Here is a 16,095-nt window from a genome sequence, read left to right on the forward strand (position 1 = left end):
GTGCCTTGATTTGCAACTTAAAGATATTAAAAGTAATCACTATATTAATATTTTATTCCCCAAAGCTGGTCATGTAGTATACAAATTATTAACTATGGTGTTTGTATGTCTGTAGATCTTTCCACTTAATAAATATTTGCTCGTCAGCCTCACTAGGATTAAAGGAAATATGAGTTAGATTTGTATATTAGAGACATGAACCATTCATGCCTTGTTTTGACATCCTTTTTATTTGAAAGGATATCTGCATGAGTGCTGTGAAGGAGAGAGACATTGAGCAGAAGTTAAAACAAGTGATAGCTGAATGGGACAACAAAACATTTGTCTTCACAAATTTTAAAACCCGTGGGGAACTTCTTTTAAGAGGTGACAATGCGTCAGAAACAATTGCCACCATAGAGGACAGCTTGATGGTTCTTGGCTCTCTCTTGAATAACAGGTAATATGAAAAGTGGGGGAGATAAAAATATCAGCAAGAGGCTTTGTTTTATTAGACAAACATATATTTCACAGAAGGTAAATAAATATCTAGATAAAAACTAAGAACTTTCTTGTCCTTGAAATGCTCATGGGCAAGTTCTTATTGTCTTTATACTTCCAGTAACTTCTTTTGAAAGCATGTAGATGCAGTTCAGACTTCTTGAATAATCAACTGGATAGTTTTCATTGATGAAGAAAGTGGTCATGAGCAAAAGAAGGAATATTTCCTGGTTGTGGAAGGCATACTACAGGCATTACAGACACTGCTACTCTGGCCTTGTGACAGGTCACTGTCTCATGCTGAACATGCTGAAAGTCCTTGTTAAAATGAGCTTCAATTTGTCTCATTCAACATGCCAAAGCCTGCACACAGAACCTGATCATCAGGCAGATGTTCAAAAGCAACAGTTCAGTTGATAAGGACCTCTAGGAGTCTTGCAGCTTTCAAGAGTCTTGTATAGCCCCTTTATGAAACTACTTTGACTTAGAGTAAAATTGAAATCTTGCTTCTATTTAGCTTCTTTTGGGTCAGACCTGCGCTATACACCATCTGTACAAAGCAGAAAGTTGGAGCAGATTTGGTTTACAGCTGCTAACTAGCTGAATTAAGTATAGGTTTTTATATTTTCACTAGACAAAGATGTAAGCAGCAAAATTATTCATTCTTATGAATAATATGCTGGCTTTCAAGAGATTTGTTCCTTCTTGAAATAAAACAAGTGTCTTCTTTTTATTCTAGATATAACACACCCTTCAAGACACAGATTCAGAAATGGGTGCACTATCTTTCCAGCACAACAGATATCATTGAGAACTGGATGACTGTACAGAACTTGTGGATTTATTTAGAAGCTGTTTTTGTTGGTGGTGACATAGCAAAGCAGCTTCCAAAGGTTTTCAGACATGCATTTTTCAGTTTGATTTTCTACATTATGAAATTTAACCTTGTAGTCATAATTCATGCAGTAACATAAGCTACTTTTTTTTTTTTTTCGGTAATTAACAAAACTGGCTTTGCTAAGAAATTAGGTAAAAAATATTGTGTTAGAATAATAACATTGTGTGAGGTAGTTGGCCTATTTGTTTCTGTATTGTAAAATTGTTAACCAATAAGTTTTGTGCCTAGCAGTACATAGGAATCCTTATCTTGAACTTTCATAAATAGCTTTTAAAATTGAAAATTAATTTTTATTTTTAGAGAAAAAGTCTTCTAATTTAAAGAATGCACTTCAAGCAAGAGTTTTCTGTCTTTTTCTCTAAGAATGATTTAAAGAGAAAGTAAACAGCAGGATTGGCAGTCAAGTATAAAGCTGTATTGTGTAAGCTGTAAGATTTGTGTTTTTTCTAAGCTGAAAAATCCTTACAAGTTGGACTTTAGATTACTAATGAGATTACTGTTGAAATTACTGGGTGCCAATTCTGCAAGCAAATACCTTTGCCCTTTTCTCTTGTCATTCCTCCATCTCTTTCTTTCCTTCCACATTCATTGTCATATTTCAACAGGAAGCAAAGCGTTTCTCTAACATTGATAAATCCTGGGTAAGGATCATGACCCGAGCTCATGAAACACCCAATGTTGTTCAATGCTGTATTGGAGATGAAATCATGGGACAGTTACTACCACACTTACTAGAACAGCTTGAAATCTGTCAGAAATCACTTACAGGGTAAGATTACAACATGACTGCAGTCTTGAGCAGATGATTGTGAATTGTGTAACTAGGGAAAGAGCAATTGCTTGAATACTGTCCCATGGACTTTGCAAAGATGTTCATGTTCTAGTATAAATACAATTGAACTGAGTAAACAAGTTAGCAAAATGATACAAAACCTCCAAAGACATTGTGTAGCAACTATAAAAAAATGTTTAATTTGTAACTAAGCTATCACTCTATCTCTGCTGAAACTGAAGCATGATCCAGCATGGTTTCAATCCAGGAGACAGCCTAGGATTTATATGTCCTATTCAGATCCTTCACAAATCTGCGAGAAATTCAGTTTGAGAGGCCTAAATAGCATGTAACAGACTTAATGTAAAAGCATTTTATTTTGGTTTTGTTTCTTTTCTTTTATTGGTACTTACATAATAAAAAAATAATAAAAGTTTTCCATTAAATGACTTCTGATGCTGAAAGAGTAGCATTACAACAGATGCTTAACATGAAGTTATGATGGATAAGAACTGTTGTCATTACCACTGCTAAAAATTGCAATTATGCATTGTGAGAAATGCAGGCTTTAAAGAGGAAAGGATGTACAAACTAATTGAATTCACTTACCATCTACAAACGTCCCACCCCCCTTCCTACCAATTTTGATTTTAAATGCAGGTACCTGGAGAAAAAGCGCCTCCTATTTCCGCGATTCTTCTTTGTGTCAGATCCTGCTCTCTTAGAAATTCTTGGCCAGGCATCAGACTCTCACAACATACAGGCACATCTCCTCAATATCTTTGACAACATTAAAACTGTCAGGTTCCATGAAAAGGTATGTACTGCTCATACCTCAGTGTTTCATCCTTTCAAATTAACAATGTGTGATACTTGTTAAATAAGAAAGCTACCTGGGTGCATAGGGCATTCAGCTGTTTTAACAAGCTCATCAGCTGTTTATTTATTCAATTTAATATAAAATGAAATTGAAGATTTAGTTTTATGTTCTCATTTACATAATAGGAAAACTCTATACAGAATAGCAAAACAAACAAAAAATTGGCCCAGTGCTTAGGTTTCGGGAAAACCCCACCCGATACTGAACTGCCTTCTGTGGCTTAATGTAGGCTAGCATTCTCTCAAATAAGCTTCTGACTCTTTATGTGGATATGTGTCTTTAGATTGCCTGCACTGTACTTTCATTCATTTTTTGATTGTAACAAAAAAGTACCTAGTCTCTCACTTGTTTCTGGATTATTCTTAATATTGCCTTCAAACCCACTGTTTGAAGAACGTTTTCTTATACCTTTTACATGAACAGAAAGCAGCAAAAAAAAAAATTCTTTTTTTTCCTGTGTATGTCAACACTTCCATTCATTTGAAATTCCTGTAATTGATCATGTTCTTTTTGTGCTTCCATTAATTTTCCATTGCAAGGCTGCAAATTTTGTTAGGATATTAAACCACCAGTAATGGGGGAAGGTTTCCTTTATTGTGACTGGAAGTTAGATACTGTCATTGAAACTTAAGTGAAGTTCAGGAATTTTCAACATATTGAGGTTTGTCTCCTTGTTCTGATGACAGTGTTTTGCTTAAAGCCTTTCTGCACACCAAAAGTAATAATTTATTTGTTTTTACATTTCACTTCAAAAGGTTGGTATAATTTATTAGTTACCTAAATAAGTTTGATGAAATGATGTCAGGAAAATCAAATAGTTATGGTAAAGCTAACAATAAATCTGCAATCACAAGATGTTCTTGCTTTGCTTTTATCAGATATATGATCGCATACTGTCGATCAATTCACGAGAGGGTGAGACTGTAGAGCTGACTAAACCTGTAATGGCTGAAGGTAATGTAGAAGTTTGGCTCAATTCTCTGTTGAAGGAATCTCAGCTGTCACTGCATCATGTTATTCGCCAAGCAGCTGAGCACATTGAGGAAAGTAATTTCCAGCTGACTGAATTTCTTTCTACTTACCCATCCCAGGTAATATCATTGTTAAATCAGTGGATAACTGGTCACAGATATGTAGCACATTAACGGAGTTTTTTTTGGTTTTTCAATCGAAATTGCAGCCAGTGTTATAAATGCAAACCTGACATTTAAATTAATCTGAATCAACTCAGTCTTTTAAATTACACTTTACATATCTGAAACCAAAAGCAGAAAACTTACTCTTAAGGGTTTTTTGTTTCCTTTTTTTTTATTTTTATTTTTTTACCTCCAAAGTAATGTTGAATGCAATAAATTAATGTAATGGAGTTAACACTTTTACAAGCTTAATACTTGACTAATGAAGGAAAAGTAGTAAAATTCTATGTTTGTTTATATATTCAGGAAAACAATATATTTACTGGTAAAGATTTGGAGCTGATTGTACTGTTGAGTGAAAATTGTATTCTTGGTAGAAGATTCTTCACTTCTGATCAGGAATGTTGATGGAGAGAGAATAAAGAGTTTGTGAATTATTAAAATAAAAATTTTAAATCAAAGCATTAGTTTTTCACTAGTTAATTAATTATAAAGTGTATTAATTATACATAGTATTTTGATGCTGTAAATTATATTGAACAATTGTAGATAATGTCTCCAATGCACTGCTAATACAAGGCTGAAGTGTGTTCTTAACTATGTGTTTATGAACAGAGTTGGGACACAAAACAAATGCATGGGGTGAATGACCTCACGGTGGTGGATGCATGAAAATATAATTTTTTACAAATAGTAGAGGGACGCTTTCTTTAGTTTATCTGTGATTGTGAATGTACATTTTAGGTGAAAGAGAAAAGATTATGAAACATATACTTTTATGTTTCCTAAGGTTGGGTTATTGGGGATCCAAATGATTTGGACAAGAGACTCAGAAGCAGCTTTGACTAATGCCAGGTATGATAAAAAAATTATGAGAAAGACGAACAAGTTTTTCCTGGATCTTCTGAACATGCTGATAGATACGACTGCAAAAGACCTTAGTTCAGTTGAGCGAGTTAAATACGAAACATTAATCACTATTCATGTGCATCAGAGGGACATTTTTGATGGTCTGGTAAGTACTGAAAAATTTACAATGAGGTATGAGGTGGTTTTCACATATAAACAATGTGAAAGGACAAGAAGAAAATATTACTATACCTATGAACTCGTGACTCTTAAACTAAACATTTAATTTCAGGGCTACTATGATTATATGACCTTGAGTATTATAAAAATGATGCTGTTGCTTCAATCCATGTCTTGGTTTCTCTTGATGTAATTCAGTGTTTTCTCTCCCCACAAGCAACAGCAGAATTTTACAGTGTTTTGTGTTGGCCCACTTAAGTTAGATGCCTCTATTGCACGATCACTTAAGGGACTTGTTTGGCCTCATACATTGTGTTACAAGTGATTATCCTTTCTCTGGACTACATTGTGAGTTTCAAAGAGTAAATAGAATGAATGTAGAGTTATAGTACAGGAAAAAGTTTGAAGTTGGCTGAAGCTACTGCCCTTTTACCTATAGGAAGCTCTGGACCTAACTGAGATTTAGCTGTCTGGAAAAAGAATTACTGAGATTTTTATCTTGTTTTATTTTTCCTCAGTAATTAGTGAGAATTGCTGCCATTGCTGATAGCCAGGCATCTGTATTTTCTTTCTAAAAAGAGTTGTTTCTAGTTACAATCATCTTACATAAACTGTAATTTTTAGATACAAACTGCAGGGCATTTTTTTTAATCGTATAATCATAGAATGGTTTGGTTTAGTAAGGACTTTAAAGATCATCTAGTTCCAACCCCCCTGTCATAGGCAGAGACACCTTCCACTAGACCAGGTTGCTCAAAGTCCCATCCAGGCTGGCCTTGAACACTGCCAAGGATGGGGCAGCCACTTCTCTGGGTAACCTGTTCCAGTGCCTCACAACCCTCACACTAAAGAACTTCTTCCTAATACCTAATCTAAATTTACCCTCCTTAAGCTTAAAGCCATTCCCCCTTGCCCTATCACTCCATGCCCTCGTAAAATGCTGCTCCTCAGCTTTTCTGTACACTTTAGGTTCTGGAAGGCTGCTATAAGGTCTCCCCTGAGCCTTCTCCAGGTTGAACAAGTCCAGCTCTCTCAGCCTGTCTCCGTAGGAGAGTTACTCCAGATCTGTGATCATCTTCATGGCCCTTATGTCCTTTTATGCTGGGTGCTCCAGAGATGAATGCAGTACTCCAGGTGGGGTCTCACAAGACCAGAGTAAAGGTTGATTTTTGTGGTAAAAATCAAGATAGATAAGGTCTCCACTATTCTGTGGAGCTGTTCTTTATGCTTTTCATTGTGATTGCAGTGCTACTTAGATGAGATAATTGGAAAAGTAAATGTTAACCATGAATACCAGAGACTTTTTTTTCCCCTCTTTTCTTAGTGTTGCATGCATATCAAGAGTCCTACAGACTTCGAGTGGCTGAAACAATGTAGATTTTACTTTAATGAAGACTCTGATAAAATGATGATTAAGATCACTGATGTGGGTTTCACGTACCAGAATGAATTCTTGGGCTGTACTGAGAGGCTTGTCATAACGCCTCTTACAGACAGGTGAAAAAGACTGATTTTATTTCTTTATTCTTTGATGGAAAACAAGAGCAATTGAGTGATTCCTATTGGATGCAAAATAAATCTCTGCAGAGTATATCTTTCACAGTCTTAGCAAAGACAATAATTTTGCATGGAATATGTGACTGTTTTTGTTTCTGTGCCTTGCAGCATGAATAAATTCCAGCTTAATTTTTGCCACATATTTGCATGATCCCCACAGATGTGATGTATGGGACCCTGATTCTCATGTATGTGAGGCTAGTACCTGAGGATCAGGTGCATTCAACAGATAAAATATGCAGAGAGTGATACAGCGTTTACAGGCAAACTAATGAGAATAGCTAAGAAAGATTAGACAGGAAAAGCTTTTATACAGCTGCAGTGGATAGGAGAGCTTTGATCTAGAAAGATGTTGAAAGAATTGTAGTATTACTAACACAGAGGTCTACCTACCCAACTGGAATAACACAAAGAATACTTTGTAAGCTACTATTGGAAAATAAAGGCATTGGTTGTTTCCTTTTGTTTTGTTTTTAATTATTGCCTACAGAAAATCCCAGGGCTTCTCTTTCGATACAGCTGTTAGCTGGTGTTTTACTGCATTACACATAGAATTTTCGTTTATGAAAATGGAATGCACTGTGTGATCAAATTTTAAAGGCGATTGAGAAAGGAAGGTTTAGCTGTCTTTCATTACTGTACTCCCCAGTATAATGTAGTTCAGCACTGCTTCAGTTAAAGTAATTCAGGAACTAAGCTAACCAAAGTAGATTAGTCAGCATCTCTGTATCTTCTCTCTTCCCTTCTTGTGATGGTTCACATGGTTGATTATTGAAGATTATCTGCTCTTCCATTTTATGTAGGAAGAGACAAACCTTAATAGTATCTACATCAAAGGCAGAGTGAAGGGTTTTCCTTCTTACTGACTTAAATCGTAATTAGAGGCATGTCATTTTGGTAGTTTTCTTGACTCCTTAAAACCAGACTTCTGGTAATATACTTGAGTAAGTTCCCCTGTTGCTATACGGAAAATCTGTGCTGCAGCCTCATTAAGTGATGACAGACCGTTGCCTTTTAGATGTTATATCACTATGGCTCAAGCTTTAGGCATGAACATGGGTGGAGCGCCTGTGGGACCTGCAGGAACTGGAAAAACTGAAACCATCAAAGACATGGGACGGTGCCTTGGAAAATATGTAGTGGTCTTCAACTGCTCAGACCAGATGGATTTCCGAGGACTTGGGAGAATCTTCAAAGGTAAGATATTTGGCAAAAGGGCCAACTGTATTCTGGGGTGCATTAAGTGCAGTATAACTAACCAGTGAAAAGATGTTTGTCCCACTGTTTACAGCATTGGAGTGGCCTCACCACAAGGTGAGTTTTGGGGTCAAAAGTGTAAGAACAGCAGGTGGTTTTCAGCCTTTTAATAAATGCAAATAATTAATATCTTGCTAGGAATGTAAAATATATTTGCAACACTGTCTCCAAGAAAGGTAAATGTCTGAAAACATAAGGCAGTTTATGAAAAGATACATAAAGACACTTAAAATAATCAAGGACTACTGCCAGTACAAGAGGAAAAAGCTGTGAAATTTATTGCTGAACTAGTAGTATGCATTTGATTCTGATTTCAGTATTTTGTCTCCTTCAAATATCAAAGTTCTTATCAGTTGAAGGAAGTGCATGACAAGCACTATATATCTTAAAAAAAATTGGCACAGCTCACTGAAGTTAGATTCAGACAACATTTATTTTTTTTTGGTGCCTGAAATCAATATTGTCAGTTATGGCAGATGTTGAATTGGAGATCAAGTCTAGGTCTTTGACTGTTGTATTGTTGCAAGTGACTGTGTTGATGATTTTTGTTTTGTTTTCCCCCACATATGTGGAAGAATGCAGTTCTGACACAGACTGACTCCTAACTTCTTTCCAGGTGAAAGCAGCACTATTGTTCTTTTTAAACTCTGCAATAAGCTATTGACAACCCATCATATTTTCAGACTGATTACAGGGATTTTTTTTGAGGGGCTAAAGAGGAACAGGAAAATATTAAAGATACTAAGAGAAGGAGAAGAAAATGGTGGATATAGTGTACTAGACAAGCTTAAGGGCTTCTGGAACTTTGTGAATTCTTGATTGAAAAAGAATTAAACTCTTCTCCTGTCCCTTTTCCAACCCTCAAAAATAAACCTCTTCCCCACCCTACCCTCAAGGTAGATTACCCTGAATTTTGGCTTATGAATTGAAAAAAAAAAAAAAAAGGGTTAGCAACATAATGGTCAGATGCTTCATTGTCTTTCTCTTTGAAGGTCTTGCTCAGTCTGGCTCCTGGGGTTGTTTCGATGAATTCAATCGTATTGATTTACCAGTACTATCAGTAGCTGCACAGCAAATTGCAATTGTGTTGACGTGCAAGAAGGAATGTAGAAAAAGCTTTATTTTTACTGATGGAGATAATGTGGAAATGAATCCTGAATTTGGCATCTTTCTAACTATGGTAGGTATTCACTAGGTTTCTAATATGCCTGTGATGATTGCAGAATAATTGTTTCTAACCTGGTATGTTACATGTACTTGCCAGTTCTTTTGTTACTCAGCTCTTAGAACTCACTGACTGTTTGAGATCACTGAGCATTACTTCACAGATAGTTTGCAGGGTCTTGTTTCAACAACATCAAGCACATGCAATTAACAAATTGTAAAAACAAGTTTTTAACTAAATGCTAAATTAATTCTGCATGCTATGTTCTAGTTCTCAAAGTATTCTTTTTTTCTACAAGTACAGAAAAATGGCTAAAGAGATATAGGGAAAAGTAGTCAGTAAAAAACAGGACCTATGAGACAAATGTAGGTGTGATTCAAAGCCAAAAAGCTTTTCGTCAAACCAGGTTACACATTCCTTTGCTGATTTTTCTGTTTCTGCAAGGTGCAGTCAACTTCATAACCCATTCTTCTCTCCAGAATCCAGGATATGCTGGAAGACAAGAGCTTCCTGAAAACTTGAAGATCAACTTCCGTTCAGTGGCTATGATGGTTCCGGATCGTCAAATCATAATTCGTGTCAAATTGGCTAGTTGTGGTTTCATTGCTAATGTTTTGTTGGCGAGGAAATTCTTTACACTGTACAAACTGTGTGAAGAACAACTGTCAAAGCAGGTGATTATTTTCATATGAAGAAAAATATCTTAGGGAAAATCTGTATATGATGTCACAACTTATTAGTATCTATGTGAAGAAAATGAAAAAGTTCATGTCCACTAAATAAGCTAAATGACACCTGTGGTTTAGTAGTGCAGCCTTCTGCTGTTCTGGAGGATTAACTCCTGCTACAGGTTTAACTCCTGCTACAGGTTATCTGTACAAAATGGGTCAGTCATTCAAAACACTGTTTATTATTAAGATTTATCTTTAATGAATGGTGAGGATTGCGGCAAATAAAGCTCTTATATGTTGGTTGGTTTTCTAGAGTGGTTTGAGGCATTTGGTTTGTGCTGTCTGTGCTTGTTTAGATGTTTCTCAAATAAAGGCACCTTCCAAGATCCACAGATGATGCATAATAATGCTGCTAGTTTACTTCTTAATAGTCCTTGAGAACCTTATCTTGGTTCAAAGACTTGTGATTACCTTTCTTTTCTCTGTCACACCTTACTGTTTAACAGAGATGGGGAATGAAGTTGCCCATAGTCATACAGCCAAAGAGTAGGATTCTAAGAGGCATTTGTTCCACATGTACCACTTCTCATACATATCTATACCTTAAATGATAAATAAGAATTGTTTGATCCTTGTTAATGCAGGGAAAATTTTCCCAAACTTTGCATATCTTCTAGGTGCATTATGATTTTGGCTTGCGGAATATATTGTCAGTGCTACGAACATTAGGAGCAGCAAAAAGAGCAAATCCCACAGATACTGAGTCCACCATTGTCATGCGTGTGCTAAGAGACATGAACCTGTCTAAACTAGTAAGTTCCAAGGTCCTGGTGTTGTGGTTTAAGCTCAGCCTGTAACTCAGAACCATGCAGCTGCTCTCTCACTCCCCCCTTTTCTTCCCCCCACTCCTGGAGGGATGGGGAGCAGAATCGAAAGAATGTAACTCCCATGGGTTGAGATAAAAACAGTCCAGTAACTAAGGTATAACACAAATCACTACTGCTACCACCAATAATAATAATGATAAAGGAAATAACAAGGGAAGAGAATACAACCGCCCACCACCCGCCGATCGATACCCAGCCTGACCTGAGCAGTGATCTAGCCCTTCCAGGTAACTCCTCCCAGTTTATGTACTGGGCATGATGTGCTGTGGTAATGGAATAACCTTTTGGCTAATTTGGGTCAGGTGTCCTGTCTCTGCTTCCTCCCGGGTTCCTCTTCTCCCTGGCAGAGCGTGAGACTCAGAAAGTCCTTGGTCAGAGTAAATATTACTGAGCAAGAACTAAAAACATCAGTGTTATCAGTGTTGTTCCCAGGCTAAAAGTCAAAACCACAGCACTGCACCAGCTACTAAGAAGGAGAAAAATAACTACTACTGCTGAACCCAGGGCACCTGGTAAATTAATTAACTTGCACTTTGAAACGACATGTCTTTCTCTGAAATACTGTTTAAATCTTTTGAGATGATCACTAGAAGATTGGATGCGGCCTTTACACTGAAGCTAGCTTGGAAATGTTCCATTCTGTCTGTGTTGGGTATTGGTTTTGGCTGGGCTTGGGTTAATTTTCATTGCTGTACTTTGTATGGGGCTGGGAGGGAGTGAACAAGAGGCTTTGTGGTGCTTGGTTGTCTACCTGGGAACAGCTTGAGTTGTTCAATTTTTTTTTTTAATATATTGCCCTTGCTACCTGCAGAAATAAGCAACCAAACAAAAGTTTATGGAGTAACCTCTTGAGAACTTTTAGCCTAAAGTATTTAATAATTCTTTTGAAATAACCTGTTATTCATAGTAATGAGTAATATCTGTCTTAAATAGCTAACAAAACCTCTTCTGTTGCTGTGTTACTTCATCTCCTTTATAATTTTTTTCTACACCTTAGACAAACAACTTACTATTTGTATAAATGTTGCTAAAATCTACTTTAATAAATTCAGTTGGTTTATTTTCTGTAACTTTTGATTCTGGAAACATCATATCTCCTGCTGGGTCTTTAGCACCTGGAGTGTTACAATAGGTGTTTTCTTTCTTTTTCAAATATTTCTTTAGCTCTGATATAGTTAGGGATTTTTTTTTTTTTTTTAACATGCTATAATAAATAATGTTTTAATCTGTGTTCCCCCCCCACCCCACTCCCTGGTTTTCACTAGATTGATGAAGATGAACCCTTATTCCTGAGTCTAATTGAAGATCTGTTTCCAGATATCCAGCTTGATAAAGTAGGCTATCCTGAACTGGAAGCTGCCATTGATAAACAGGTAATGTTTGTCTTGATCTGTGCTGCTGTGGCATAACTATCAGTATGTGACATCTAAGAAAATCATTGCTTTTGAATCTACCCAGCTGGTAATAATATGTTTTACTCTTTAGAGGAAAAGTAAATGTCCTGGGTTCCGCAGTAGCAGTCATGTTTTTCCTTTGTGTTAACTGGTACAGTGCTGTGTTTTGACTTCCAGTTTGAGAACAGTGTTGGTGAAGCCGATGTTCTCGGTTGTTGCTAAGTGATGTTTACCCTGACCAAGGACTCTGTGAGGCTCATGCTCTGCCAGGGAGGAGGGGAGGCTGTGAGGAAGCAGAGACGGGGCGCCTGACCCGGGCTAGCCGGGGAGGTATTCCATACCACAGCACGTCATGCCCGGGGTGAGGGGTAACTGGGAGTGACCCGGAAGGACAGGGGTTTTCCGGGTGGAGCTCGTTTCTCTTGGCCGGTGGTATCGTATTCTCTTCCCTTGTTATTTTCCCTTATCATTGTTGTAGCTGATAGTAGCGGTGGTGATTTGTTGCTGGACTGTTTTTGTCTCAACCCGTAGGAGTTGTACTCTCTCGATCCTCCTCCCCGTTCCTCCGGGAGCGGGGAAGGGGAGAGCCCCGGTGCGGGGAGGCAGGGGGGAGACGGACACGGACCTCGATTGTTGTCAGCTCGGCACCACTCACTGGGAGTGAGTGAACAAGCTACCTGACTGGGTTTAAACCACGACAGTTCTTTTTGGCGCCCAACGTGGGGCACGAAGGGTTGAGATAAGAACAGATCTGACTGGATTGATAGTCACTCGTCACAATGCTGATTTATTGGCTCTCAAGGTTGTTCCTCTTGATCTCACAGTTTCAGTATATGATATCTTACGTCCATCCGGTACTTGCTGTATTAGTGTTTTTCAAGTATGGGGCTTGGGCTAAGGTTTTTATCCCATTGTACTTTATGGTAATGACTTGTAATACAATAGAATCATTGATCATGAAATTGATCTGGCTTATGTTCCCAGTGTGGTCACCACCTTTATACTTTGGGAGGTATATGATGGAGGTGCTTAGCAATTACACATCTTTTTTCTCCTTCTCAGGTGCTCAACCTGGGAAGGAGACATCCTTTTACCCTCCTAGTCGTCCCCCCAGACCATTTACATTTGAGAGTTTTGAATTTTTTGAATGGCCTTTTAATGCTGTTGAGACTTGTTTGCTGATGGTGATGGGAATCACCATGCTAACACGCATACAGAGTGTGTTTTACCCACTACTGATTTCAAGAGTTAAGCAGATTCAGGTTTGGGTCTTGTCTGGGGTCAAACGACGATGTAGGAGGACCGAGAGATTTTCCCTGAGGCTGGACAGCCATGAGTGGCAGGGTGTGTGGGATAGTATGGGCAAGTATCTAGGTCAGTGGGCCCCTCCAGTACTTTGGAATTTCACTACTGAACAACTGCAAAATCCAGAAGAATTAGTAAAACACTTAAATGAGGTGTGTGGTCATTCTGGCCATACCAGAGATGGACAAATCATGGCAACGTGCTGGGGCTTGGCCTATGCTTACAGGGCCTTGTTCAACACTATCCAGCACCTTCAAAAGGAAAAGAATGTCGGCGGATCTGAGGGCAAAGCAACAGTCGCTACTCAAACTTTGGCTGCAATGAACAGCACAGCTGTCCCAGTGGCAAGTACAGCAGCTGCTCAAACTTCAACTGCAACAGACAGCGCGGTTACCCCAGCTCCAAGCACAGTAGCTACACCACCCCCAGTAACAAGTACAGTTGCTACTCAAACCACAGTGATAATCACTGCAGCCAAACCAGAGGACCAATTCGTACCAATATCAGTTGCCCATGTACCCAAGAGTCGGGCCACTGAGGAACACCAGAACAACCAACAAGTGGATAAAGCGGCTAAGATTGAAGTGGCTCAGATGGACTTAGATTGGCAACATAAAGGTGAATTATTTTTGGCCCGGTGGGCCCATGACACTTCAGGCCATCAGGGCAGAGATGCAACATATAGATGGGCCCGTGACCGAGGGGTGGACTTAACAATGGACACTATTGCCCAGGTTATTCATGAGTGTGAAACATGTGCTGCAATTAAACAAGCCAAGCGGTTAAAGCCTCTTTGGTATGGAGGACGATGGTTGAAGTATAAATATGGGGAGGCCTGGCAGATTGACTATATCACACTGCCACCAACCCGCCAAGGCAAGCGCCATGTGCTTACCATGGTGGAAGCAACCACCGGGTGGCTGGAAACATACGCCGTGCCCCATGCCACTGCCCGGAACACCATCCTGGGCCTTGAGAAACAAATTTTGTGGCGACACGGCACCCCAGAGAGAATTGAGTCAGACAATGGGACTCATTTCCGGAATAACCTTATAGATATTTGGGCCAAAGAGCATGGCATTGAGTGGGTATATCACATCCCCTACCATGCACCAGCCTCTGGGAAAATCGAACGGTACAATGGGCTGTTAAAAACTACACTGAGAGCAATGGGTGGGGGAACTTTCAAGCATTGGGATACACACTTACCAAAGGCCACCTGGTTGGTCAACACCAGAGGATCTGCCAACAGGGCTGGCCCAGCCCAGTCAGAACTGTTACATATTGTAGAGGGGGACAAAGTTCCCGTGGTGCATATGAAGAATTTGCTGGGAAAGACAGTCTGGGTAATTCCTGCTTCAGGTAAAGGCAAACCCACTCGTGGGATTGCTTTTGCTCAGGGACCTGGATATACTTGGTGGGTAATGCGGGAAGATGGGGAAGTCCGATGTATACCTCAAGGGGATTTGATTTTAGGGGAAAACAGCCAGTGAACTCAATTGTATGCTGTTGCCTGCTGTGTAATGCTTTTATAGCCCATCAACTAGATGTCTCCAGGTCACCAGCGACTGGCCCTGACTTCCCTCCAGCCATCATCCCAACAGAGAATGAACTTTGAACATCATGGACCGAATGGACTCGGCAGCATTATAGGGATTGGTCCATGCACTAAGAAAATGATTTTTCCTCTTGGTCTGTATGTATATGGATGTATATATGTGGGAGAGCGATGGTGTATTGAAAAATGTGGGATCTGAGCACGACGTGAATGGTATGGAATAAGGGGTGGATAATGTCCTGGGTTCCGCAGTAGCAGTCATGTTTTTCCTTTGTGTTAACTGGTACAGTGCTGTGTTTTGACTTCCAGTTTGAGAACAGTGTTGGTGAAGCCGATGTTCTCGGTTGTTGCTAAGTGATGTTTACCCTGACCAAGGACTCTGTGAGGCTCATGCTCTGCCAGGGAGGAGGGGAGGCTGTGAGGAAGCAGAGACGGGGCGCCTGACCCGGGCTAGCCGGGGAGGTATTCCATACCACAGCACGTCATGCCCGGGGTGGGGGGTAACTGGGAGTGACCCGGAAGGACAGGGGTTTTCCGGGTGGAGCTCGTTTCTCTTGGCCGGTGGTATCGTATTCTCTTCCCTTGTTATTTTCCCTTATCATTGTTGTAGCTGATAGTAGCGGTGGTGATTTGTTGCTGGACTGTTTTTGTCTCAACCCGTAGGAGTTGCACTCTCTCGATCCTCCTCCCCGTTCCTCCGGGAGCGGGGACGGGGAGAGCCCCGGTGCGGGGAGGCAGGGGGGGGGAGACGGACACGGACCTCGATTGTTGTCAGCTCGGCACCACTCACTGGGAGTGAGTGAACAAGCTACCTGACTGGGTTTAAACCACGACAGTAAACTTTTCCATAAATCTTTACCACTGGTAGATTATTATTAAACTTGTTTTTAAAGGTGTCACTGAATTGTGATTGTCGTGTCCTGTGGTTTTCTTGTGAGTCATTTGTTGTGACCAGTTAGAAAAACACATGTCTACATTCCCTAGCAAGTTGGGGGGGAAGGGGAAAAGAGAGCAAAGAAAGGGGTCTTGATCATTTAATAAACTATTTAGTTCAGTTTAGTTAATTATTTAGTTTAATATATTGTTTAATAAATGAAAGAAAAAAA

General features: G+C 39.3%; 1 protein-coding gene across 1 annotated transcript in view; it reads left to right on the plus strand.

The window, feature by feature from the left end:
• The window catches only part of DNAH5 (dynein axonemal heavy chain 5), a 122,096-nt gene that overhangs the window by 40,927 nt on the left and 65,074 nt on the right, over window positions 1–16,095 (plus strand). Inside the window, exons 29-40 of the mRNA XM_062610808.1 lie at window positions 240–439; window positions 1,220–1,373; window positions 1,984–2,147; window positions 2,811–2,967; window positions 3,909–4,121; window positions 4,957–5,181; window positions 6,520–6,692; window positions 7,771–7,949; window positions 9,002–9,189; window positions 9,654–9,848; window positions 10,523–10,657; window positions 11,998–12,105. Coding sequence (XP_062466792.1) covers window positions 240–439; window positions 1,220–1,373; window positions 1,984–2,147; window positions 2,811–2,967; window positions 3,909–4,121; window positions 4,957–5,181; window positions 6,520–6,692; window positions 7,771–7,949; window positions 9,002–9,189; window positions 9,654–9,848; window positions 10,523–10,657; window positions 11,998–12,105 — 2,091 coding nt within the window. The remainder of the gene's footprint in view (window positions 1–239; window positions 440–1,219; window positions 1,374–1,983; window positions 2,148–2,810; window positions 2,968–3,908; window positions 4,122–4,956; window positions 5,182–6,519; window positions 6,693–7,770; window positions 7,950–9,001; window positions 9,190–9,653; window positions 9,849–10,522; window positions 10,658–11,997; window positions 12,106–16,095) is intronic.

The sequence above is a fragment of the Pezoporus occidentalis genome, unplaced genomic scaffold (assembly GCF_034315485.1).
Source record: "Pezoporus occidentalis ecotype Australia unplaced genomic scaffold, CSIRO_AGI_Poc_V1 ctg15, whole genome shotgun sequence".
In the NCBI taxonomy this organism is placed as follows: Eukaryota; Metazoa; Chordata; class Aves; order Psittaciformes; family Psittacidae; genus Pezoporus; species Pezoporus occidentalis.